At 43.9% G+C, this 26289-nt stretch overlaps 1 protein-coding gene across 1 annotated transcript in view; it reads left to right on the forward strand.

Moving 5' to 3' along the window:
- Map3k5 (mitogen-activated protein kinase kinase kinase 5) overlaps positions 1-26289 on the forward strand; it is a 208895-nt gene that overhangs the window by 160841 nt on the left and 21765 nt on the right. Inside the window, exons 15-23 of the mRNA XM_021174435.3 lie at positions 575-708; positions 5795-5922; positions 6326-6462; positions 10419-10524; positions 14170-14327; positions 17062-17239; positions 18081-18101; positions 24337-24514; positions 24607-24775. Coding sequence (XP_021030094.1) covers positions 575-708; positions 5795-5922; positions 6326-6462; positions 10419-10524; positions 14170-14327; positions 17062-17239; positions 18081-18101; positions 24337-24514; positions 24607-24775 — 1209 coding nt within the window. The remainder of the gene's footprint in view (positions 1-574; positions 709-5794; positions 5923-6325; positions 6463-10418; positions 10525-14169; positions 14328-17061; positions 17240-18080; positions 18102-24336; positions 24515-24606; positions 24776-26289) is intronic.

Genomic DNA, 26289 nt, shown 5'->3' on the forward strand with positions numbered 1-26289 from the left:
ATTCTTAAAGAAGTTGTTAGTCTTTTAAAAAATAATTTTGAAGCTTTTCTGATTTTGTTTATTAATTTTAATTAGCATAAAAGTGGATTTCATTGTGGAACTTTCATCTAGATCATTCTGCTTTTTTTATGGATAACCCCATCCCACATCTTCCCATATACTGGGCCCCTCCGCCTCCACTAGTGAGTCTTCCTTCTGCTTTCATATCACACACACTCACTCACTCACTCACATATGTATAGATAATGAATTATATAATATATTATAAATATATAAATGTATAATAATATATATTTCTTACTCTTGATCCCCTAAGAAGCCCATCTTATTATTTCACTTGTAATGCCATTGTTAAAGTAAGGAAAATGTTTGTGAAAAGACCTAGTATTTGCTTAGCCATACCAGAAATTCCAGCACTTGGGAAGTAGAGACAGGAGAATGGTAAAATTGGGGTCAACTTGGGCTATATGACCCTGCCTAGAACAACAAATTTTAAAAACTGGTATTTTAAATGTCACTTTCAACTAACGTTTTGATCTTCTGTCTCCTCCCCTCCCTCCCCCCCTCCCCGCAGTATGACTACGAATACGATGAAAATGGAGACAGAGTTGTGTTAGGGAAGGGCACTTATGGGATCGTCTATGCAGGACGAGACCTGAGCAACCAGGTCAGAATTGCTATTAAGGAAATCCCAGAGAGAGACAGCAGGTATGCTAACTCTTGCTAATAAAAGCTATTCTAACGTGCTTGGCTTGTTAACCCTGTGGCCAGGAATACTTGTCGATAGTCTAATTGTCAGAACTGTCTGGAAACTCAGTCATGTTAATTCCAACTCAAGGTTTCTGTCTAAATAGTGACTAGTACAAGACTCTCGCTGGGAAAACAGTAGCTTCCAAAGCATGGAAGGTACAATGGCCCTATGTGTGTTGCAGCTGGGTCTTACTGGACCAAGGTGGTTCATAACAGAGGGGTGGAGAAGCACAGTCATGCTGTCCAGTCAAAACACCATCAGATCCTTCTACAAAAGACTATACTCAACAAAACTGGAAAATCTGGATGAAATGGACAAAATTCTAGACAGATACCAGGTACCAAAGTTAAATCAGGATCAGGTTAATGATCTAAACAGTCCTATATCCCCTAAAGAAATAGAAGCAGTCATTAATAGTCTCCCAACCAAAAAAAAAAGCCCAGGACCAGATGGGTTTAGTGCAGAGTTCTATCAGACCTTCAAAGAAGATCTAATTCCAGTTCTTCACAAAATAGAAGTAGAAGGTACTCTACCCAACTCATTCTATGAAGCCACAATTACTCTGATACCTAAACCACATAAAGACCCAACAAAGATAGAGAACTTCAGACCAATTTCCCTTACGAATATCGATGCAAAAATAATCAATAAAATTCTTGCTAACCGAATCCAAGAACACATCAAAACAATCATCCATCCTGACCAAGTAGGTTTCATTCCAGGGATGCAGGGATGGTTTAATATATGGAAATCCATCAAAGTAATCCATTATATAAACAAACTCAAAGACAAAAATCACATGACCCCGACCTTAGATGCGGAGAAAGCATTTGACAAAATTCAACACCTATTCATGATAAAAGTCTTGGAAAGATCAGGAATTCAAGGCCCATACCTAAACATGATAAAAGCAATCTACAGCAAACCAGTAGCCAACATCAAAGTAAATGGTGAGAAGCTGGAAGCAATCCCACTAAAATCAGGGACTACACAAGGCTGTCCACTTTCTCCCTACCTATTCAACATTGTACTTGAAGTCCTAGCCAGAGCAATTCAACAACAAAAGGAGATAAAGGGGATACAAATTGGAAAGGAAGAAGTCAAAATATCACTTTTTGCAGATGATATGATAGTATATATAAGTGACCCTAAAAATTTCACCAGAGAACTTCTAAACCTGATAAACAGCTTTGATGAAGTACCTGGATATAAAATTAACTCAAACAAGTTAATGGCCTTTCTCTACACAAAGTATAAACAGGCTGAGAAAGAAATTAGGGAAACAACACCCTTCTCAATAGTCACAAATAATATAAAATACCTTGGCGTGACTCTAACTAAGGAAGTGAAAGATCTGTATGATAAAAAACTTCAAGTCTCTGAAGAAAGAAATTAAAGAAAATCTCAGAAGATGGAAAGGTCTCCCATGCTCATGGATTGGCAGGATCAATATAGTAAAAATGGCTATCTTGCCAAAAGCAATCTACAGATTCAATGCAATCCCCATCAAAATTCCAACTCAATTCTTCAACGAATTAGAAAGGGAAATCTGCAAATTCATCTGGAATAACAAAAAACCTAGGATAACAAAAACTCTTCTCAAGGATAAAAGAACCTCTGGTGGAATCACCATGCCTGACCTAAAGCTGTACTACAGAACAATAGTGATAAAAACTGCATGGTACTGGTATAGCGACAGACAAGTAGACCAATGGAATAGAATTGAATACCCAGAAATGAACCCACACACCTATGGTCACTTGATCTTTGATAAGGGATCTAAAACTATCCAGTGGAAAAAAGACAGCATTTTCAACAAATGGTGCTGGCACAACTGGCAGTTATCATGTAGAAGAATGCGAATTGATCCATTCCTATCTCCTTGTACTAAGGTCAAATCTAAGTGGATCAAGGAACTCCACATAAAACCAGAGACAGTGAAACTTATAGAGGAGAAAGTGGGGGAAAGCCTCGAAGACATGGGCACAGGGGCAAAATTCCTGAATAGAATAGCAATGGCTTGTGCTGTAAGATCGAGAATTGACAAATGGGACCTCATAAAATTGCAAAGCTTCTGTAAGGCAAAAGACACTGTCAATAAGACAAAAAGGCTACCAACAGATTGGGAAAGAATCTTTACCTATCCTAAATCAGATAGGGGACTAATATCCAATATATATAAAGAACTCAAGAAGGTGGACTCCAGAAAATCAAATAACCCCATTAAAAAATGGGCCTCAGAGCTAAACAAAGGGACTAATATCCAACATATATATAAAGAACTCAAGAAGGTGGACTCCAGAAAATCAAATAAGCCCATTAAAAAATGGGCCTCAGAGCTAAACAAAGAATTCTCACCTGAGGAATACCGAATGGCTGAGAAGCACCTGAAAAAATGTTCAGCATCCTTAATCATCAGGGAAATGCAAATCAAAACAATGCCAAGATTCCACCTCACACCAGTCAGAACGGCTAAGATCAAAAATTCTGGTGACAGCAGATGCTGGCAAGGAAGTGGAGAAAGAGGAACACTCCTCCATTGTTGGTGGGATTGCAAGCTTGTACAACAACTCTGGAAATCAGTCTGGCGGTTCCTCAGAAAATTGGACATTGTACTACCCGAGGATCCAGCAATACCTCTCCTGGGCATATATCCAGAAGATGTCCCAACCGGTAAGAAGGACACATGATCCACTATGTTCATAGCAGCCTTATTTATAATAGCCAGAAGCTGGAAAGAACCCAGATGCCCCTCAACAGGGGAATGGATACAAAAAATGTGGTACATTTACACAATGGAGTACTACTCAGCTATTAAAAAGAATGAATTTATGAAATCCCTAGGCAAATGGATGGACCTGGAGGGCATCATCCTGAGTTTGGTAACCCAATCACAAAAGAACTCACATGATATGTTCTCACTGATAAGTGGATATTAGCCCAGAAACTTAGAATACCCAAGATACAAGGGTCTTATTGGTACTAATGTATATAAGCAGTTCTTGTGTCCACTCATACCGTATCTAAGTGCTCTTGCCATCTCTCGCTGATAAACTATTAAAGGATTACTCTAATGCCTGCCTTCTAATTCCTCTAGCAGTTCTCAAGGTGGAAATAAAAGAAGAATATTATGTCTGAGACATAGGGGAATTTCTCTTTTTTTTCCCCTTGCCAGACCTCTGAGGAGTATTATATCACTTATAAAAGTTGATCTCAATTAAGTGAATTTAGATCTTCATTAAGTAAGTGTTCTTGGGAGAACTCAGTCTGCACTGCTTCCGGAAAACACCATTATTTAACACTGATTTTACACTTTGTTATTGTCCTTCTAAAAAGCTCCCATCTCTTTAGTTGGATTTGTCATAAAGTCTAAACATTTCTTAAGAGTATGTCTGAAGCAAGAGTGAGAGATCATGTTTTTGTTTAATATGCCTTAGTGTAATTAGAGCTTTTCATACCTATAGCCTTATTGTGAGAGAGAAAGACATACACAGAGAGAGAGACAGAGAGACAGAGACAGACAGAGAGAGAAAGTATGTTGGGGATGTATGTGTGCGTGTGTATGTGAGTGTGTGAGTGTGTGAGTGTGTGTGTGTGTGTGTGTGTGTGTGTGTGTGTGTGTGTGTGTGTGAGAGAGAGAGAGAGAGAGAGAGAGAGAGAGAGAAGGACTAGCATTGAATTGTTAGTTATAGTTGCTGATACTCCAGAATATTTAGCTTATTAAATAATGCTTATAGAAGAATGTTGATTTGAACTGCCCACTCTAGGTTGCAACAGATCAATCCAAAATGGAATGATTTATGTTCAGGTTTGATATCACCTACACCTAATCTGTTTATTTATAAGGTCTGACCTTTCCATAAATCAAGATCTGTAGCATCCAAAGGAGCCCACTGAGTCTATGCCATTGGAATAAGAACATTCTCCCTGCTTTGATACATGCAAAAATAATAACCTGAAGCCAGCCTGTTGCTTTTTACACCATGTTGTCTCATTCTTGCTTAAACGACATTAAGCCTGAGCCGTTCTGTCCTGTCCTGTCTCCTGTCTGTTTAGACCAGATCCTGTCATGAATCACCAATGAAAGCCAATTAATCATTAAAAGTTGATATGTTGAAATTTTATTATTTGACAATCTATGCAATATCTGCATAAGTGCTCACTAATTTTTTTTTTTTTTTCGAGTCAGGGTTTCTCTGTGTAGCCCTGGCTGTCCTGGAGCTCACTTTGTAGACCAGGCTGGCATCGAACTCAGAAATCTGCCTGTCTCTGCTTCCCGAGTGCTGGGATTAAAGGCATGTGCCACCAAGCCCGGCTCTACAAGGCCTCTTTTAACGAGCAGATACACTGTGCTAGTTCAGAAATATAAAACAGGTTGATAATTTGTTATGGTTGCATTCACTAAGCACATGATTGTGAACTCTGGTATACAGCTGGCCTTTCTATGTAGAGGTTTGTTTAGGATCTGGTAAAAAATCATTGTGTGATAGACTGTGGATTCAGAAGGTGAGGGGTTTGAATGACTAGACAGAAAGAAATTGGAACAGGAACAGTTTTGTAGTTCTTACTAAAGAGTTGATGAACCATTGGGAAGTTGTGACTGAACATGATTAAGACATTGGGAATATTTGCCCCCTGATGTAGTAGTTATGATGCTGAAGCCAGTGGAGCAGGCTGCCATGCTAAAAAAGTGGTGTGAGTAGTATCTAATCTCCTAGGTCAAGTCTTAAGTCTGTCACTAGCTTTGTGATCTTTGGTCATTCTTCTATTAATCACTTCTCTTGTCTGTAAAATGGTGTCCCATAACTAGTATGTTTAGTTAAAAGAAATGAGTTGATCTATGCAAGGAGCTTGAACAATATCCAACATTTCCCCTCAGTCCTGCTGCAGCTGTAATGCCACAGAATTTATGAGAAATAAAGGCCTTGGACAGTCATTGGTTTTATTTGTGGGCACAGTTTAGCTGGCGTTTTTAGTGTTGCTTAAGTTAATACTCTAAAGTCTGTCTGATGCTTAGCGTACTGACATTTGCGTGTCTTCCAGATACTCTCAGCCCCTGCATGAAGAAATCGCCCTGCACAAGCATCTGAAACACAAAAACATTGTCCAGTATCTGGGCTCCTTCAGTGAGAATGGCTTCATCAAAATCTTCATGGAGCAAGTCCCAGGAGGTAAGAGGTGCCTGTCTTACCTTCAGAAGTATGAATTTCTAAGGCCTGAAGAAGAGCTAGATTGAATGGAATTTGTTAGAGTCCAGATCTTGATTTATCTGTGTTGAGACAGTGGTCAGATGGGTGACATGACCTTGACGCTACTCAGCAGGCAGTACAGACATTTTGAAACCGGTCTAGTTTCAGTCACTGTGACATGGATTGAAGCTAGCAACTGAGTATCCTATTACTGGCTGCCTTCAGTATAGGGATATTTTCATACATGTTCCTATTTGAACCCAGGTAACCGGCAGAGTCTGGCCTACTGTGAAGAGCCAGTGCATTCTGGCTTCATTTAGTGTCACGCTATGTATTTGCTTTAAAGAGCTTGAATGAGTTTTGCTCACTGTTTCTCTTATCTTAGGAAGCCTCTCTGCTCTCCTTCGTTCAAAATGGGGCCCATTAAAGGACAATGAGCAGACGATTGGCTTCTATACGAAGCAGATACTGGAAGGATTAAAATACCTTCACGACAATCAGATAGTCCACCGGGATATAAAGGTAGGGTGGCCCGTGACTCAGCCTCCTGCGGTTCTTTCTGGGTACTACTTTATCCGAAAATGTCATGTTGTGTTCTAAGTGTTCATTGTGAATGGGGAGTAAGGAAATGGGAGCGGTAACAGAGCTGCCAGTTCTTGTCCCCTGTGCACAGTTATGTTCATGCCATCGTCTTCCGTATGGTATAGCTTCCTTACCCACTGAAGCCAGTAGAGTTTGCTGCCATTCTGTGGGGTTTTCTAGGAGCTCTGTAGGGTGGACTTTAGTACTCCCATGCTAAACAGGACATGGCCTCTTCCTGAGGATCTGCCAAGCCTATTAATCCTTATATAAAGTACTAAAATAAAAACATCAGCTTCTCTTGAAAAGCTGAATATTCAAAAATAATAAACCTTAGCTTTTTAAAATTAAAATATAATTACATCATTTCCCTCCTATTTCCCCTTCTCTCTCTCTAGCCCTTCCTCTACACCCCCTTGCTTTCTTTCAAATTCGTGGCCTCCATTTCTTTAATTGTTGAGATATATATTCCTAAATATGTAAATACAATCTGCTCAGGCTGTAAAGTGTTTCTTGATTTCAGGGCTGACCTCTTGGGATTGGATAACCAATCTGGGGGCTCCTCCCTGGGGAAGAATTCTATTTCTCCTGCTCTCAGCATTCCTTAGTTGCCTGTAGTTCTTTGTCTAGAGTGGATGCCCCATGAGATTTTGACTTCCATGTTAGTGTGTCTGTTGGTGTCATCTTTGTCCAGGTTTTGTTTAAGCAGCCACGTTGATGAGACTTCCTGGGTGTAGCCTCTCTGACCTTTCTAGGAGAGAAAACCTCACAGCAAACTTTCTGTTACTTTCTGGATCTTACAGTCTTTCTGTCTTCTCTTCTGCCATGACTCTCGAGCCTTTGGTGAAGGAGCTGTGTTGTAGGTGTATAGTTGGTCCAGGGTGACATACTGTCGCTTCTCAGCATTTTGATCAATTACAGATTGCTTTATTGGTCTGTCTATTGCAAGGAGAAGTTGCTTTGATGAGAAATGAGAACTATACTTTCCTGTGGTCATAAGCATAAATGTTTTTAGAACGGAGTTAGGGGTCATGGCGGTTTAGTAGAGTGGTAGATAGTGGATCTCCTCCAAGGTTCATGACTTTATAGTCCCTTGAAATTGGCTGGGTTTCTAGTACTAAGCTTGATTTCCCTCTTGTTGAGTGAACCTTAAGTCCAGTTAAGAACTCTTGGTTACCAGTAATATGCTCTTAGGGATACTGTGAGGTGCTGGTTTTGGTTCATAGGCATCATAGCTGGGTACTTCCTTTCCTTGGAAGCTTGCATGGCATCTTCTGCTACAACGAAGGCTCAGCCTCATGGAGGAAGCTCTAAAATCAGAACCAGCTTGGATCCCTCATGTCTGTGTCCAAAGTATATGGAATGTTCAGCAACAGAGACTTCCGTTCAGCCTCTGGGAAACATCCAAGGCAGTGACAATAGCCAGGTATAGGGAGTCTCTTCGACAGCTCTGACCCACAGCTCAAAAGGCTACTTCTCATGCCTGGTGCTTGGGCTTTTGTTAGCTAGTGTATGGCTTCTGGGGAGTGTCAGCCCAGATGGGAAATTTCATATATATAGTATGTGTGCATATGTGTTTGTATGTATAGGCTTACATGTCTTATATGTAGTTCTGATAGTTAGATAATAACTGATTCCTTATGACTTTTTCTTACTTTTATTTTACCCTCTTCTCTCCTGCTTTATTAATTTCCCTCCACCTCCCTAATTACCAGGACAGCCAGAGGTACACAGAGAAACCCTGTTGCAAAAAAAAAAAAAAAAAAAAGTGCCCCTGCTTTTCCCTCTACAAGTCAGTTGCACCCAGATATTTCCCCCTATTGATGCCCACCATGCTCCGTGGTTCCTTCTACCTTCTGGTTTCTGTGGTTAGTCTAGTTTATGTTCTCACATCTGAAGACTTGGAGCTAGGGACCACCAATGAGAAAGAACACGGGGCATTTGTCTTTCTGGGTTTGGGTTATCTCACTCAACGTGATCTTTTCTAGTTCTGTCCACCTACCTGAAAAGTTCATGATTTCATTTTTCTTTACATCTGAGTAGTACCCCATGATGTATATGGTCCATGTTTTCATTATCTGTGTGTCATTTGACAGATGTGTAGGTTGTTTCATTTCCCAGCTATTGTGAACAGAGCAGTAGCAGTCATGGCTGATTGGTGGAGTAGATGTCAAGTCCTTTGGGCATACGCCTAAGTGCAATATAGCTGTGTCATGTGGTAGACTTAGCTTTTTGAGGATTCTCCAAAGCAGTTTGCAGTCCCATCAACAGTAAGCGGGGGTTCCCCATACCCCTGCAACATTTGTTGTTGATTGTTTTATTGATTTTTGCCATTCTGACTGGGGTAAGATGAAATCTGAAAGTTACTTCAATTTGTGTTTCCCTAATCACTAGCGACAAGGAATAATTTTTTCGAGCTATTTCTTAGTCATTTTTATTTCTTCTTTGGAGAACTCTGTTCAAATCCCAAGCCCATTTATGAATTGGTCCTTTGGTGTTCTTTGACTCTGATTTTTGAGCTCTTTATGTATTCTATATATTAATCCTCTATCAGATGTATAGCTGGCAAAGATTCCTTCCTAACTATGGGCTTCCTCCTGATTTGATTGTTTCTTAGGTGTGAATAAGCTTTTTAGTTTATAAGGTCCCACTTGTTGATTATTGGCAAATGAAGTCCTGCTTAGGAAAATTATTTCCTATCCCTGTATCTTGCAGGGTACTGCCTGAGTTTTCTACTAACAAAAAATGATAACGTTTTGACAGACCCTGGTTTGCTTTCTTTTTCTTTTCTTTTCTTTTTTTTTTTTTTAAGATTTATTTTATTTATATGAGTACACTATAGCTGTCTTCAGACACACCAGAAGAGGGAGTCAGATCTCGTTACAGATGGTTGTGAGCCACCATGTGGTAGCTTGGAATTGAACTCAGGACCTCTGGAAGAGCAGTCAGTGCTCTTAACTACTGAGCCATCTCTCCAGCCCAAGCCTGGCTTTCTAAAAGTATGTTTCTTTGGTAAACAAGCAAAATGAGTTCACCTTTTGGTGAATACAAAGCCAAAAAGAGCAACCAGGAGATTAAAAGAGAAGGACATTTCACTATTTAGAGCAAGCAGAGGTTTTGTACTTTGGGGTTTTTTTACTTATTACTAGTCTGAACAGAGAGGACTTTTCTTGTGGAGCCTCTCCATGCATACCCATATTGATATTGGAAGGTGCGCATGCTCCAGCACATGTGATTTAGGGTGTCCATCCTATGATCGTGTTAGGGGCAGAGATCACATGGTCAAAGGGATAAAGGGTAAACATAATACTGCCAGAATCGAGAACTTAGAAGGGTAATGATCAGAGATTACTATGGGCTACCTAGAAGAACGGGAGCGATTGTGTGACTCGTTTCTCTCAAATATGTTTTCAAGCGTGTTAGCCAAGACATAGGCCAAACTTTGAAGGTCTTTTAAGCAGGCAGCAGTGTTCTGTGTGTACTATAGGTGTTTGTTTCTAATGCACCTGCTTACGACCCTATGACCAACGTAAATGTCCTAGGTAATCCACGGAAAGTAAGGAACACCACAGAGAAGAGTGCCCGGGAAGTGAAGGAGGTTATTTCTATAGATGCTGTCCACAGGTGACCCAGGCTAGCTTAAACTGTGGTGAGCTTTCCCTCGGGGGCCAGGTTTGACCTGAGGCCTGAGGAGAAGATTATAAACAAGTGATAACATATAAATGAAAATTATACCAAGAACTCTGTATTGAAAGGAATTCTCTCCTGAGATAAACTGTTATTGAAGAACACAGTATGAATGCCATTGTTTGGTCTCAGGGCACTTTTATTAGGCTCAAGTCAACCACAAACAGCATCAGTGAAAAGATAACATTTTGATTGGAATATTCTTTCCCTAGGGTGACAATGTATTGATTAATACCTACAGTGGTGTGCTCAAGATCTCTGACTTCGGGACATCCAAGAGGCTTGCTGGCATAAACCCATGTACCGAAACCTTTACAGGTACGCTTTTCCCGAACGATACAGATCTCGGATAATTAAGAATGTAATTGCTGAGCCTCAGTGTCAGGTGAGAGATAAACTCAGTCAGGTTTCTCACAAACACTGATGCTGGAATTGCCTGATGCTCACTGGAAAACTGTACGGGGTCTGACTTGCCCTTCTGTCTTCTTGGGTTCTGAGTGGCTCAGCCTGTGTGTAAACCACTGAAGGCGACTTCCCACTCTCAGCGTGCTTGCTTTTTGTTTCCTGACCTGTTTTTCTTTTTTCCCCTTGACTGGCTTACAGCCACTCTGACCCTCACGAGACTGCTTTTTACAAACATACCCTCGCCCAGCCTCTCTGATTCTTACTCATACCCAAACCACTTCCTATCTGGGCTCCAGCTTCCCCTCCTTCTTAGTCTGTTTTCTCCCAGGAATCAATTCCCCTCCTCCACAATATAAATAACCCTAAGATTTCAATTCAGAAAAGAGGAAGTGACTCATCCACTCGGAAGAGGTGGAGATGAGAAATTGGGCAACGCAGTGACTGAGCTGCCTCTGATGTAAAGTCCTGGGAGGGTGGAGACAGCAGTTTTTAAAAAGGTGAACGCAGCCAAGAGGAAAACAGAGCCCAGCAGATGGATGACTGCCCATTAGATACTGAGCCTGCAGAATGTCTCTGTTCCATGTTCTGATACTAACTCTCCAGGAGAGTTGGGCTCTGTTATTATTAGAAGAGGAGGGCAGGGCCAGAGATTTGGAGATTGACTAAAAAAAAATTAAGGAGTCAGTGACTAATCTTTGATTCAGTGTAAAGCAAAATGGCCAGATGTCCCCATTTCTGAAGCCCCTGTGGTAGACAGAAGCGCCCTCATTTTGCAAATGGGGACATTAGTGGAAAGAGGTGGGAGACACCTTTGGTGGTCAGGGCAGTTTGTCTGTGATGGAGGTCAGGGTTTCCTCTCTCCCTTTGCTCTTGCCATTGGCCTGCAGACCTCAGTCCATCTTCCTCTCCCCCTTACTCTGCAATCTGTGCTGGTGGCCTCGGAGGTGGGAAGGAGGAGGGAGAGACCCTTGTGCCTCTCAGATCCTCCTATCTGCACCACCTCCTGTACTCCACACAATGTATTTCAGACACAGGATTACCCATTTTTATGATGTATTTTAAAATAAATTCCAACCTACGAGCAACTTCCATGTTTGCGCCTCTTTCCTCATTCTCTCTCAGCTTGGCAAGCAGCCGTTTAGATGTTGCCCAGACTCAGTGACTTGGGAGATGATAATTCCTACTTCTGCAATGTTTGGGGGCAGGATGTTGATCTCATGCCTCCTTTTCATCTTGAAGATTTGTCTTTAGTCCACAAGGCATTGTAGGGAAGGAGCCCTCACCGGGGCCCTGTGCCTGTAACTCTCCCACTGGCCACACATGAAGGTGATGTGTACAGTGTATGACTAAGGAGCTCAGATCTCTCTTTCATGCTGATCTGAGAGCCATGGCTTGCAGGCAGGTCTTGGTCCTTTCAACACTATGGGCTTTGTAGTCCTGACTGGCTAGAGGTCAAGATACCTCGTCAGCTCTGGTGAATGTAGTGGGAAGACCTGGCTTGATTTCAGCTCCTGGTGATTTGGGTGAGGGGCAGACAGAGCGAGTCATCGTTTATAGTGCTCTGACTGCATACCTTGCTTGGGTGCACAGTGCATCATACACACTGAAATTTGTCCATGAACCCTAATCATGAGGTATCATCATCCCGGTTTACGGTGAGAACATTAAGGTTCAAAGAGTTTAAATAACTTGCCCAAGGTCACAAAACTATTTAGTAATAGATCTGAGGTTTGAACTAGACTTGACATGCTAAGTGGAATTAATTACCTTCTCCTCAGACCTTTCCCACCCACGTTCTTCTCTGTCTCTCTCCACTGAGGGCCACTCGAGACTTTGGCTGTCACTGGCGCCCTTTCTCACGCTGCAGTCTGACCATCGAGGAAGCATGTCGGTCCAGAAGTGGGACGGGCTGTGACCCTTCCAGTGCCAGAGATCTCCTGTCACAGCCACCTCACATGGCCTCTCTGCTTCTACTCCTGCCCCTCCTGTCCATCCTCAATATTGCAGCCAGAATGTCTCCCAGAGCCCTCGGTGGCTTCCAAGCAGAGTAAACAAAGCCAGAGCCCGTATGTCCCACAAGGTGTGGCCTGCCTTGGAGCCCAGCGCCTTTCAGACCCTGCTTCTCCCTCACCAGGCACTGGGAGCAAAGACTTTCCTCAAGGCCAGAACCTCCCTCCACTTCCCCTCTACACCATGCCACACCCTCTCTACCACCCCTCCTCTCTCCTGCTCAGTCTATTCATGTCCACTCTTATGGTTTACCTCTAATCGGGGTTCTTGACCTGTCTTTGATCCATTAAACAGTCGTTCTTAACCTTCTTAAAACGGTAACCCTTTAAGACACTTTTGCGTGTTGTGGTGACATCCCCCCAACCCTAAAATTATCTTCATTACTACTTCATAAGCGTAATCTTGCTACCGTCATAATGTAAACATCTGATATGCAGAATCTGACATGTGACCCCTGCGAAAGGGCCGGTCGACTCCGAGAGGCGTCGTGACCCACGGATTGAGTCCCGCTACGTTAGTCTTCTGCTGAGATCCACAGTAGGAATTGCGTATACAGAATCACATGCACCAGAGGCTTTTGATTTATTTTTCATCATAGCTCGCAGAATCCCGATGCTAGTTATTTTTGTCTGAGTTAGGGCTCGCACGCAGGTTCAGTAAGCCCGGTGCTGCTGAGCCGTAGCGCTATCCTCACGGGACTTTTCCCCTTGAGACTTGAAGAGTTGTACAACTAAAGGGGGCACCATGTGACATCTGAATACATGATGTACTGTTTAGTGTGGCACATGGATCCCCTCAGACATCTGAGCATTTCTTTGAAAACATCAGAGTCCCCTTTTTAGATTCTTGGGTTTCTTTTGTTGGTGGGTTTGTTTGTTTGTTTGTTTGTTTGTTTGTTTGTTTTAAACAGAGCATCTACCTATGGGGTAGACCGCTTTCTCCGGACTGGCTGCTGACTGACTGCTGTTGCCGTCTCTCACTTGCTTACATCCTGCAGCTTCTCATAAGCACCGTTCTGCTCCCATCTTTGATGACACTGGGACTCGTCTGTATCCCGGCTTTTTTCTCCGACCATAGTGATGGGTCAGATACCAGGCTCTGGAACTGGGGACTGGACAGCTTGAATGAGATCAGTGAATGAACTAGATTTTCTCCGCAAAAGTACACATAAGGGAGTCATCATATACTGGAAGACCTGGATGCAGAAATAGATACTGTATTTCCTATTGTCCTGAACAACAACAACAACAGACCAACTGTGGTCAAGTCTCTAAGGCACCCCTTAGAGGGGCAAGCATATCAGCCTTAAACCACCCATAACCAGATGCTGTTGATGAACTGTTCTGTTTCAGTGATAAAATCTGTTATGAAAATTTAACGCTTCTACTTTTATTAACTGCAAAGAAAGCAGGATCTCAGAGAAACATGAGCCATCGGGACCTGAATGAGATTTTCTTAATTGTTGTACTTAATGTAGAATATTTGAAGTGGTCATTAGGCACCATTCTTTGCCTTTCTAAAGTGGAACTCTGTTTGCATTATTCCCAGGTACCCTTCAGTATATGGCGCCAGAAATAATCGATAAAGGACCACGAGGCTATGGAAAGGCCGCCGACATTTGGTCACTGGGCTGCACAATCATCGAAATGGCTACTGGAAAACCACCATTTTATGAACTAGGAGAGCCACAGGCAGCCATGTTTAAGGTCACATGTCATATTAAACACAAAGGGTTAGAAGATTCACATAGCTAATGGGTGCTTTGTGCATGGATGAATATCAGGGTTTGTTAGCAGAGACGCTCAGGGACACGCACGCTGTCTTAGGCGAGAAGATCCTCTCTCCCACTCTGTAGTCCACACCTGCGCTTCAACCTTAGTTTTCTTCCTTCTAAACTGAGAATCCATTTAAACTTCTTACAGCCCAGGATAAATGACAGAGGACTCTACACTCTGGGAAATAGTGTGGATGTTTTCCACGTAAGAAAACTATAAGAACATTTTGCGGGGCTGGGGATCTGCCACAGTGGTAAAGCCCTTTATTAGCATCCCTGGTTCAATCCATAGCACCTCACACATACACATACGTGCACATGCACACACATACGAACACATGCACACACATACAATCCATAGCACCTCACACATACACATACGTGCACATGCACACACATACGTGCACATGCACACACATACAATCCATAGCACCTCACACATACACATACGTGCACATGCACACACATACATGCACATGCACACACATACAATCCATAGCACCTCACACATACACATACGTGCACATGCACACACATACGAGCACATGCACACACATACAATCCATAGCACCTCACACATACACATACGTGCACATGCACACACATACGTGCACATGCACACACATACAATCCATAGCACCTCACACATACACATACGTGCACATGCACACACATACGAGCACATGCACACACATACAATCCATAGCACCTCACACATACACATACGTGCACATGCACACACATACGAACACAAAAAAAAGTTCACAAAACCACATTTAAATCTACTTAAAAATTAAACTGTTTTCCTCATTTCTCTACTGCAAATGTTTAAAGAATCCATTGTTATAAAGGGAGTAATTACCGTCTTAAGTAAACCAACTTTATTTTCTTAGGTCTGTTCTTTCAGTCGGTTTTCCCATAAGTAATTTTGGGAAGTAAGAACACACCCCTACCCCACCCCAGTGCAGAGGGCAGTGATATAGAGATATATAGGCCTGAGATTTGGACAGCAGAGGTCTGGACAAGGCAGTGACCCTACAGTCCTCCCAGCCAGGCTGCCTGGCTCCCAGGAAGTTCCTGTTCCTGCCCTGGAGCACAGGGACTGCTGAGCATGACTGTCACCCTCAGCCCTCATGCCTCTGCTTCTTGCCAGGGGCCCTGGGATACTTTCATACCGTCCACGTTTGTACCAAGTGTGATCCACTTTACACCTGTTGAGAAGCTCATATGAAAATGAAGAGTGCACATAGGAGACTCCTTGAGTTCTGTCCCTTGTCCCTAGTCCCTAGCTCTAAGCTCCACCGACAGCACTTTTGGGAAAACAAACAAAAATTGAAAACCCACAGTGCTGACCAAGCCTGTAGGAACTGTGAGATGCAGGATTTTCTTTCTCCCTCCCCCTCCTCCTCCCCTCCCCCTCCCCCTCCCTGCCCCCCTCTCTCTCAGCTGCTCTCTCTCCATTCTCTACAGCTTCCCTGTAAAATGCTGTTTCATTATCCATAATGCAGTAATTATTGGTTAACAGCAGCCTCCACTGTTCCTGGGAAGCGATACCGTCTCGGGCCAGAACATAGAGCCTCTGACACTGATTGACCATGTTCTGATACAGGCTCCAATAGGGTCGGGATATTTGGGACATTGGGCAAATTAATGAACCTCCTTATCAGTAGGTACAGAATGAGGAGAAAAACCGTTTCTCTCACAGGAAAATTTTGAGGAATATGAGAGATCATCTGTGCAAAGCACCTAGAATTATCTTTAACATAAAGGGTATATATTTATTATAAATATATTATTATTTATTAGGATACATTTGTATATAAAAATACATGAAAACCTCATTGAGTTGTACAGTACGTGTGAGAGAGCATGAGTGTGTGTATGCACACTCTCTGTTGTGCATGCGAAAGCCAGAGGATTGTCTCTTCCACCTTGGGCCCCAGGGACCAAACATCAGGTTCTCAGGCTCACCTGTCACGTGCTTTTAAATGATCCATCTCACCTGCCCCTGACCTTTGGAATACTAATAGAAGTAGATTCTAACTGTGATATAAAATAGGCTTTAATTTTAAAGTGCTTTTAAATATTTCTTAACATTGGTGATTTAAGATGGGGAAGTACTTACAAATTATGCAGTAGGGGAAAGAACATGGGCTTTAAGCAAAACAAATCAAGGTGCTTCTTTCTGAAGCCTTGTTTTCCTCGTGGGTGTAAGAGGGACAATAGTTAATTCACCAAGTTCCTGAGAGGATTCTGTGACGTCCATAAATGGAAAATCTCCAGCCCAGTGCCTGCTATGGCTATCCTGAGCAGCTCGGTGTGTGTGTGTGTGTGTGTGTGTGTGCACGCATGTGTACAGAGTATATTAAAGTGTCCTTGGGTTTGGGAGGAATGTCTTATTACTCTGTACTGTGTAAGTCTTCAGCTAGTTACGCTTCCTGCACCATTGCTAAAGCTACGTAAGCAGGCTGTCAGTTTCCTGTAATCTGCAGAAAGCACATCTCAGACCACCTGGAGAAACGGCTGGGTATACAGCTTGTGTCAGGGCACTTGATGCATGAAGCCTTGGGAAGCACTGAGAGGAGAGGAAGAAAAGGGGCGAGGTGCGGGAGGGGATGAGGGAAGAGAACATTAGGAGGCTCAGCGTGCATCTGCTTTTGCTTTAGGTGGGGATGTTTAAGGTCCACCCGGAGATCCCAGAGTCCATGTCTGCGGAGGCCAAGGCGTTCATACTGAAGTGTTTTGAACCAGACCCTGACAAGAGAGCCTGTGCTAATGACTTGCTTATTGACGAGTTCTTAAAAGTGTCCAGCAAAAAGAAAAAGACACAACCCAAACTTTCGGGTAAGTTGTTAAACAAAGAGGGTGTGGGTCGGTTTCTGAATCTAAAGCTTTTAAATGGAAAAATGTTTCCATAAGTAAACACCCATTTACTGGCTCACTGGAGAGCGGTGTAAACAGCACATTGCTTTCTGGCATTTGGCAAGTCATGTTACTATCCATTTCACAAATGCTGGGGCCTCCTCCATAATGAACTTCCAGCACATAGAGAATAGTTACTGTATCAGCCTCTAGTACTCTCTAGCATTGAGAAATAAAGGTTACAGGGTGAAAGAGGTAACCCTAGTCCTTCAGGGTTGAAACTCCACATTGCCACTAATGGACCACTGGCTGTAACAAAACTATTAAATTTCCAAACATCTAGGTAATGAAGCCTTTTAATTGTAGGAAGTAGAAAATACCTGCGACCTCCCAGAGACTGTATTTCTGAACAGTTGCCAAAGATGGAAGAAAGGAGGAAGGAATACAGGTGGTCTGGTTGCTAGCAACAATTAAAATGGAAGTGTAAATTATAAGCGAATTTTGTCAGTGAGTCCATAACTTATCTCAGGAAGGAAGGAAGGAAGAAAGACAAAGAGAAAGAGAGAGAGAGAGAGAAAGAAAGAGAAAGAAAGAAAAGAAAAGAAAAGAAGAGAGAGAGAGAGAGAGAATGAAAGAAAGAAAAGAAAAGATAAGATAAGATGGGGTAAAAAATCCACTTGACCCAGTGTTTGGGTGCTTATCTTGGATAAGGATGGGCAGTTGGACAGCAGGAAACCGCATTGACCCCTATCAAGCGCTCAGGTTTTGTGTACTGCCCAGTCTAACAGCAAAGCTGATACACACTGTTTGCTTTTTCCCACAGCTCTCTCCACTGGATCGAATGGTGAGTCGGGTTCTCCATTTGCCCACTGACCTGAGAACCGGCAAAGTGTGATGCTGGCCTTACTTGTCTTAGCTACCTTTTTTCTAGGAGCCAGTTGGCTATTTAGTTTATTTGGGGGAGGGGGAGAGTGGAGTGTCAATATCATATACCTTCTTTGGGAATCTTAAGACGTATACTGTACTCTCGTGGGCGAAGAGGTGTGGCTTTGTCTCATTGGGTTAGCTTTTGCAGATCGTAACAGAGATGTTGAGTTTGCTCTCATGTCAACTAAAGCATTTCAGAGAGTAATAAGGAGCAGTGCATGGCTGTGGGTGCGTGGTTGGCGGGAGTGTGAGCGCTTTAATGTCCATTGCAACAGGAAGTTAGCACCAGCAGGTCTCAGCAGGCTGTTAGGGTGCCTCAGAGCCAGTCAGCCTAGAGTAGAGGCCCCTTCACCAGGCTCTCCATTCACCAGGCTTTCTCCCGTCACTGCTTTCCTTCTGAGTTGGGGGCTTGGAGACAGGAATGCGGTGCTGCCTCCTTTCTCCCTCCACAGGCATCCTGGGATGTGGAAAGCAGCTCCTGAATTTGCTCAGGAGAGACCCCTCAGGGCTCCTTGGCTTGCTGAGCACTCTACTTTGCACAGAAGTCAGTTCTGATCCCTCGGCCTATTTTTTTTTTTATACGTGACATACAAAAGCTTATTTTAGATGTCACTCTGTGCTGCTTACTTCCCAGAGTTGGTTCTGAGACTATACTAATGTCCTATAGGAGAGTTGGAGCTGTGCCCAGCCTCTCCGTCTGGCATCGTTTGGTCCCTTCCACAGGCTGTGGCTTTCACTTGAGAGAAACCTTTCCCAACTGTATACGTTAACTTCCGTGAACTTAACTGTGGTCACTTCTACTCCCAGTCTGCTCAGTGAGCATGTGCCTCAACTGAACGTGAGGTTTCAGGTTATCTCTGCGAGTCAGCTGTGGCTCCCGTGTCCCCTCCCTCTGCGTTCAGGGTAGTTGTGCAGGGATTTAAACTCTGCCCTAGCTTTATAGTCTAGCTCTAGGTAAGCTATTATAAGACCTTGAGATCTTTAGAGTCAGTGGATGGGTGTTGGGATCAGACGTGGGTTCCCCTGTGCACTGAGTGGCCTTGAACATGACTTACTCTCCCAGGGAGGGGCCCAGACACCTGCTCTTGAGAAGGAGATGAGACCATGGCCACACACTTTGAAGGCAGTTGCGAGTGTTCTTACTGCTGCAGGCCTCCTGTACTCAGCACCGGCTTCTCCAGAGGCTGTCCACGATGGTTCCCATAGCCTGCAGGTCCCTGTTCTTTCCCTCAGTGCCCTCAGAGTTTTCCTGTTAGAACTTCCTCAGCCCTCCTGAATTCTCTTTGAGTTCCCCCCTGCCAGAGATGATTCCTCCCTAATCTACCCCCTTACCTGGATAAAGTTGCTCTCGAAGGAAGGGGCATCCCCTATGTCCCCAACGAACAAGTAAGACACGTGTGCTAACCTAAACCAGGAGCAAAAGTACCACCTCACCTCACTGTTCTCCAGGGTTTCTGTGGCCTCCATTCCATTATGTCTATGACCATGACTGGGTTTTCCACATGACAGAAAACCTTTCATTACCCTCTTCCCTTGGGTGTATTTTATAGGTCATATGCCGATTTCTGGGTAGAGCACAGACACTCCCCTACCAGGCACATGGTGGCTTAGTACTACTATGGTGGTTAGCATGTGCGCAGAGGACAAAGGTGGACAAGGTGTTCAGGACTGGATCCCAAGGGGGCTTGTCACCAAATACTAAAGAATTAGCCAAGAGGGGCAGAGAGCAGGAAAAGAGTTTGATCTGGAATGGTGTCAGCAACCAGCCCTGAGTCCATAATTTTCTTATAACTGAAATGTCCTGACTTCACCATCCGGGACGTCAGCCACCAGACCCTATGTGGTTGACTCACACTCCAAAATGGTGCCTATGGCTGAGGCACTCGTCTTTTATTGAAATGATAATGTAAATACTCACCCGAGGCTTCCAGCTACCATGTTGGATGGTGAAACCAGTCATCATTCTCATTGCTGGATGGAGGATAGCCTATTTATTTAATGTCATTGGTTCAATGGTACTATTCATTTAACATAAGAGGAGTTAGTGGCAAATGCTCAGTATATAGAAGTGACTCCGGCTGAGATCCTTCTACCTGGACTAATGGGTGTTTGCTAGTCATTAAAATGCCTGGCCCTTCCCATGGTCTGGAAGTGCAGCCTAGGCTCCCATTCTCTTGAGGAAGCTCAGGCAGCAGTTAGAACAGCTAAGGGGTGGGGGCTGTTCACCAAGGCTTGAGAAATTAGAGGCAGGCAGGCTAACTGGGTAGGAGGCTTTGTGTTAGAGGGCAGCTTTGTCCCTACATTGTCTGCGTGGGGAACCTAGAAGGTGCCTGTTGCCCCTGTTCTAATCTGCGATTTCCTCATGGAAATTGCATCCAACAAATCCCCACCTTCCACAAGTAAGAACATGGCTAATTTCTTTGAGATAGCACCCCTTCTTCCTCTAGATGGGAATTCTTAGCAACCTGGGTCCCATCCACAGGTGGGGCCACCTGCCCCTTCCCCAGCCAACCCTGGCCTTCTGAGAAAGCTTGCCTTTAGAGGATTGGGGACTCACACACTTTTCCATTAACCCCTAGAACTCAGCAATGCAGATCCTTCTCTAGAGACACACCTCTGAGGTGACATGGCCCATTCAGCCTCTTCAGATTTCCGCAGCCAGCTCCTGTACCACAGCCTGAGAGCCCAGAATCCCCTGTTGAGCTGGGATCTAGGTATCCGTGCTCTTCAAGGCCTGCAGAGCTCCAGGACACGAGAAAGCAACCTGAACAATCTAGCATGGATCCTCCATAAGCCTTTAAATGGACACCCAATACTGTGTTCTTCTTCCTAGCCTTAATGACAGTCAACATCCATCAGAGGCCAGGATCCCAGGCAGGTCCTTTCCACCCAGCCTACCCCTCTGGTCTACGTCACATATGCATGCCTCTGGTGGCTTCTGTCATGAACGGGTCCTCTTCAGACATCCCCTGGCCTAGTGCTGTGTTTTTTCCCTCTCCACCATCACGGATTCATGTCTGCAAGTTCACTATGCCCAGGTCTTCTCTGCTTGCTATTCCTGGCAGTCTAGTACTTGCCCTCCCACTTGACCTCTGAACCCTCTGTGACTAAACTCGCCATTGAGGCCCATGGAGCTAAATCCAACCGGAACTTTCTCAGCTCTCCCCAGTTCTCAGAGCTTTCTTGCCTGAAAGCCGGTTTTGTCTTGTTTCAGCCACGTCTGGGTCTCTCTGATGCCTCACCCAGCTGTGCTCTCATCCCATGGCTGAACCTCAGTCATTCCCCATTGCTGGTGCTTCTCTCTCCCCTTCCTATGAAATATTGGTATCTGGGAAGGGGGCATTACCTTCCCCTAAACTATAGCTCTCCTTATTTTCAATCACATTGAAATCACTGTGACTGAGGTCACACCTCTGACCCAAACTTCTTCTGAGCGCCACTCAAACCCAATTGCCTTGTTCACTTTGCAGGTTGAATAATCAAATAAATGCCCCTTGTCTGCTAGAGAGACTCCCCCCTTCAGCTTGTATTCTTTCTCATCATGATATGTAAATAATATATTAATTTTTAGAGAACAGAAACCTTGGAAACATTTTGATTTTTCACAAGGCTGGGCTTAACAAGAGAAGCAATTTAGAATCATGTCCATGGGTTGACTTCTCAGGCTGAGGATGAACCAGGACTATACATGGTGTCCACAGAAGTCCTTTATAAGATGATTGACAGGCCCTGGGTTCTGCCTTTAAACATGTAGACTTTTACCCCAGGAGGCCTCCTTTTAGGTAATCAGTTACCTTAAAACCCACAAGACAAAGGCTTTCTCAGTGCTGGCTACTCAGACCACCCAACGAGTCCAGAGAGGTAAAAAGCAGGATGAAGGAAGGCCTTGCTCCCTCTCTGTAGACAGGCGTCCATGTGCATCACATGAATACATTGACAGAAGCACAAGATAGGAACATCTTGGCTGGTAGTACAAACACTATTGATCCATTCATTCCCAAGATACCAGTTCTGCTTTTGAAATTCAAGTGATCATGGTGCTGATTCCTTCCTTATTGGGGAAGGTAGAGTCTTACTGATTTATAAATTCATAGCTGCCCTGCCTTGCTGAGTCTTGGCCTTCTCCTGCCTAGGTATCCCAAGTGCTGAGATTACAGCCTGTGCCTAGCTCAATCAAGTTCTTACCAAAGCCTTTTGCTACTTGTCTTAGTTAGGATTTCCATTGCTGTGAAGAGACACCATGTCCAAGGAAACTCTTATAAAGAAAAACATTTAATTGGGACTGGCTTAGAGGGTCAAAGGTTCAATCCATTATCATCAAGGCGGGAAGCATGGCAGTATATGTGTGTGTGTGTGTGTGTGTGTGTGTGTGTATACACATATATATATACACATGAAAAATATATATTTATGTAATATATTTAATATATAAATATATTTATATTTAATATAAACATATAGTGCCTGGGAAACAATTCTGGAGTTTGCCTTTGGGCCCTGCACATATGCAGAAACACATGTATACACATTTGCAAACACATGTATACCTGCCTGCACATACAAAATACTTGCTTAGTGTAGAAAAATTGGAAAATGTTTTCACCCTAAATTGTATCTTCTAGAAAGAAGTATGTTAATATCATAGCATAGTTTCTTTTATATTTTCTTTAGCTCCATGCGCAGCATACACCATTTACTCACACACACACACACACACACACACACACACACGCACACACACGCGAGTGCACGTATACGTCTTCAACCTAAAAGTACCTGGAGAAGCCAAAGGAAAAATAAAAGTCCTGTTGTTGGTTTTACTTGTCAACTTAACACAGTCTAGAATCTGCTCCCCCAACCCCAAGAATGTCTTAATGAGGAATTGTTAGATCAGGTTGGCTGTTAGGCGCACGTCTACAGGAGGCTGTCTTGATTGGTGTGAAGACCCAACCATGAGAGCATCACCATGCCCTGGCTTGGGTCCTGGCTTGGTCCCTGAAGTGATGGATTTTAGAACTGTGGACTAAGGTAAACCCTTTCTCACCTAGGCGTTTTCTGCCAGGACATTTCTTTATAACAGAAGGGAAGCTAGGATGGTCGCCCTACTTTTGGGTGTTTGTAAACCAGAGAGAAGAGTGCGTGATCACGATGTGGGTGTTTGTCTGGTGGTCGGTAGCCAGCACCCCAGCAACGATGGATAACTTGCAATAGTGGGGAACAAGGAAAGAGGAGCCCCTGCTAAACTGATTATCCACTGTCTTTGAGACTCGGTCGAGTTCAGCTCAACCCAGCTTGAGAGAAATTAAGTAAAAAGAGGTTTCCAAGCAACCATGCATGCTTTTTTAAAATAACTTTACACTTGTCTTATTTTTAGTAAGAGATGTTTGTAATGTTGAGGCATTAAAGATGTTTCTGGCAAAATGTACTGTCTTTAAAACAGTTTGGAATGAAATGTAGGGAGCTCCTACTATGCGATAATCCATCTTAGTCTCCAGCAATGCAATGCAGCCTCATGTGTTTGCAGTGGGATTCGTGTCTGGCAGCTAGGGAGGGAGGGCCTTAGAGGTCTCTTGGTTTCAAAAACTTTTTTTTTTTTTTTTAAAGCAAAGAATGCTTTTTTGTGTGCCTCCTCCTGCCGTGACCTGTGGCAGTCAGCATGTTTGTCTTAGGTGAAGCAGGGTTAGCACCTGTTGCTCAGAACCACAGCATCTCATTCCTTCCTGTTTCCAAGGTGGCCACAGATGCTAAGGTGGACCTTCACGCCTGTGAGGACGTAGCTTTAATGTTTTAAATTGTGCATCTCATTCTGTTTGTACATGTGGGAAATGAGACCTGTAGATGTCAATTTAAGTCATCAGTTAAAATGGGAACCCAGGACTTGCTGAGCCTGCAGCCTGGGGGATGTTCCTTTCAGGGTCCAAGAAACCCTTGCCCACCTACCTATGGTATTTTGAATGAAGCAGGGTCAGCGATCACATGATCAGCTTCTTACACAGCACGATCTATCCAGTCATGGGCATGGCAAAGGGTACTGATCTCTTTTACAGACATGCCAGTAAGTGTAATCTCTCTCTCTCCCTCTCTCTCTCTCTCTCTCTCTCTCCCTCCCTCCCTCCCTCCCTCCCTCCCTCCCTCCCTCCCTCCTATCACAGAGTATCTTAGAAGCATCTCCCTGCCGGTTCCTGTCCTGGTAGAAGACACCAGCAGCAGTAGCGAGTATGGCTCTGTTTCTCCTGATACAGAGCTGAAGGCGGACCCCTTCTCCTTCAAAGCCAGAGCTAAGTCCTGTGGAGAAAAGGACGGGAAAGGGATACGGACATTGTTCCTGGGGTAAAGAGCTGACTTGTTTGTGCCCAAAGACATACCCTGTGGACTGTCACTCTGCAAGGAGACCCTGACTTATGTTGTATCCATTATTACAGCATTCCAGATGAAAATTTTGAAGATCACAGTGCGCCCCCATCCCCTGAAGAGAAAGACTCGGGCTTTTTTATGCTGAGAAAAGATAGTGAGAGGCGAGCTACCCTTCACAGAATCCTGACCGAAGACCAGGACAAGGTTGTAAGGAACCTAATGGAATCTCTGGCCCAGGTAAAGCTTCCTGGACACCCCTTCCTGAAGATTTACATAGGATGTTGTTGTTGTTGTGTTGTTTTGTAAATTTTATTTAATCTTTTTGGTGTTGTTTGTTTGTTTTCAAGACAGGGTTTTTTTGTGTAACCCCAACTGTCCTGGAACTCTCTCTGTAGACCAGGCTGGCCTTGAACTTGGAGACTGGCCTACTTCTGCCTCCCTAGTGCTGGGATTAAAGGCGTGTGCTTCCCCCACCACCACCCCTGCCCCTACTCTACTTCCTGATTAGGTGGGGCTACAGGTGCACCACACCACACCCCGGCCAAATGCTACCGATTTTTACCTGTGTGCATACAGCCTGGAGTTGTCTAGGAGGTTTGGAAGTGTGTGAGAAGGCTGTAATACTTATGAGACAAACCTACTATATGCTGAGTGTCTTAGCACCTGCGAGGCTGAGGCATGGAGATGGTTAGTTCTAGCCCACCCTGGGCTACATAAGGAACCTTATTTTGCAAAATAATAATAATTATTATTATTATTATTATAGCCCTCCCATGAGGAAACAATACAAATTGTTGTACACTGAAAGCAATGTGGTTCACTCTTTTTCTTGCTGGTTGCTCTCCATCCCCACCCCACCCCTCCTTCTCCCTTCCTTCCTCTGTCCATTCGTCCATCTGTCCTTCATCCCATTCTCCGTGCTCCCTTCTTCCACTCTTCTTCCTCCTTCACTCCTCCCTTCCTTCCTATTCTTGTATATTTCAGAGAGGAGCTGATGGAATTAAGGGGTTTGCAGTCCCCCTTGAGGTAGTAGAATCTTGGCTCTAGTAGACCACAGCAGCAATCGCAGGTGTACTGCTTTATTGACAAGTTAGTGTGTGGGACTTGATTAGTGTCCGTACAGTACCTGGACGGCACACGCAGCAGCCTACACAGTTCTGCTGCTCATTCACTGGGTTGGTAAACAAAGGTTAAGCCTCATGAATTGCTGTTTTGGCATAAGCGCAAGTCTGCCTATCAGCTGTCCCTCTGATCACTGGAAACATTAGCAGGTGGAACCCTAGCTTATGAGGTCACCAAATTCACACAGGAAGTGGGGGGCAGCTGTGAGCAACTGTGTAGTATGTTAGAGTTACTAGACGAAGAACAGACAAACCAACCAACCAAACACCTTGCCAAAGAAACTATTTTGCGTGGTACGTTAGCTTGCCAGGGCAAAATGCCACAAACTGGATGTCTCACTCAGCAGAAATGTGTTTCCTTGAAGTTCTGGAGGCTCAGAGTGCAAGGCCAGCATATTTACTGTCTTCTGGGAATGAATGACCATCTCCCACTCAGTATCCCAAGATGCCCTGCTCTCTGTGCACGAGCACCCCAGTCCAGGTGGATTAGACCCCATCCTTATTTATGCCTGACATAATAAGATTCCCTCAGTTCCAGCAGGTAGGCCACAGCTTGGAGCTCTTGCAAATGTGCGCTTCACTCCCATAGACATAGCAAATCCTCAGCATGGCATCTGTCATCCTCTATTA

This window comes from Mus caroli, unplaced genomic scaffold, assembly GCF_978045245.1.
Source record: "Mus caroli unplaced genomic scaffold, Mus_caroli_1 scaffold_9, whole genome shotgun sequence".
Lineage (NCBI taxonomy): Eukaryota > Metazoa > Chordata > Mammalia > Rodentia > Muridae > Mus > Mus caroli.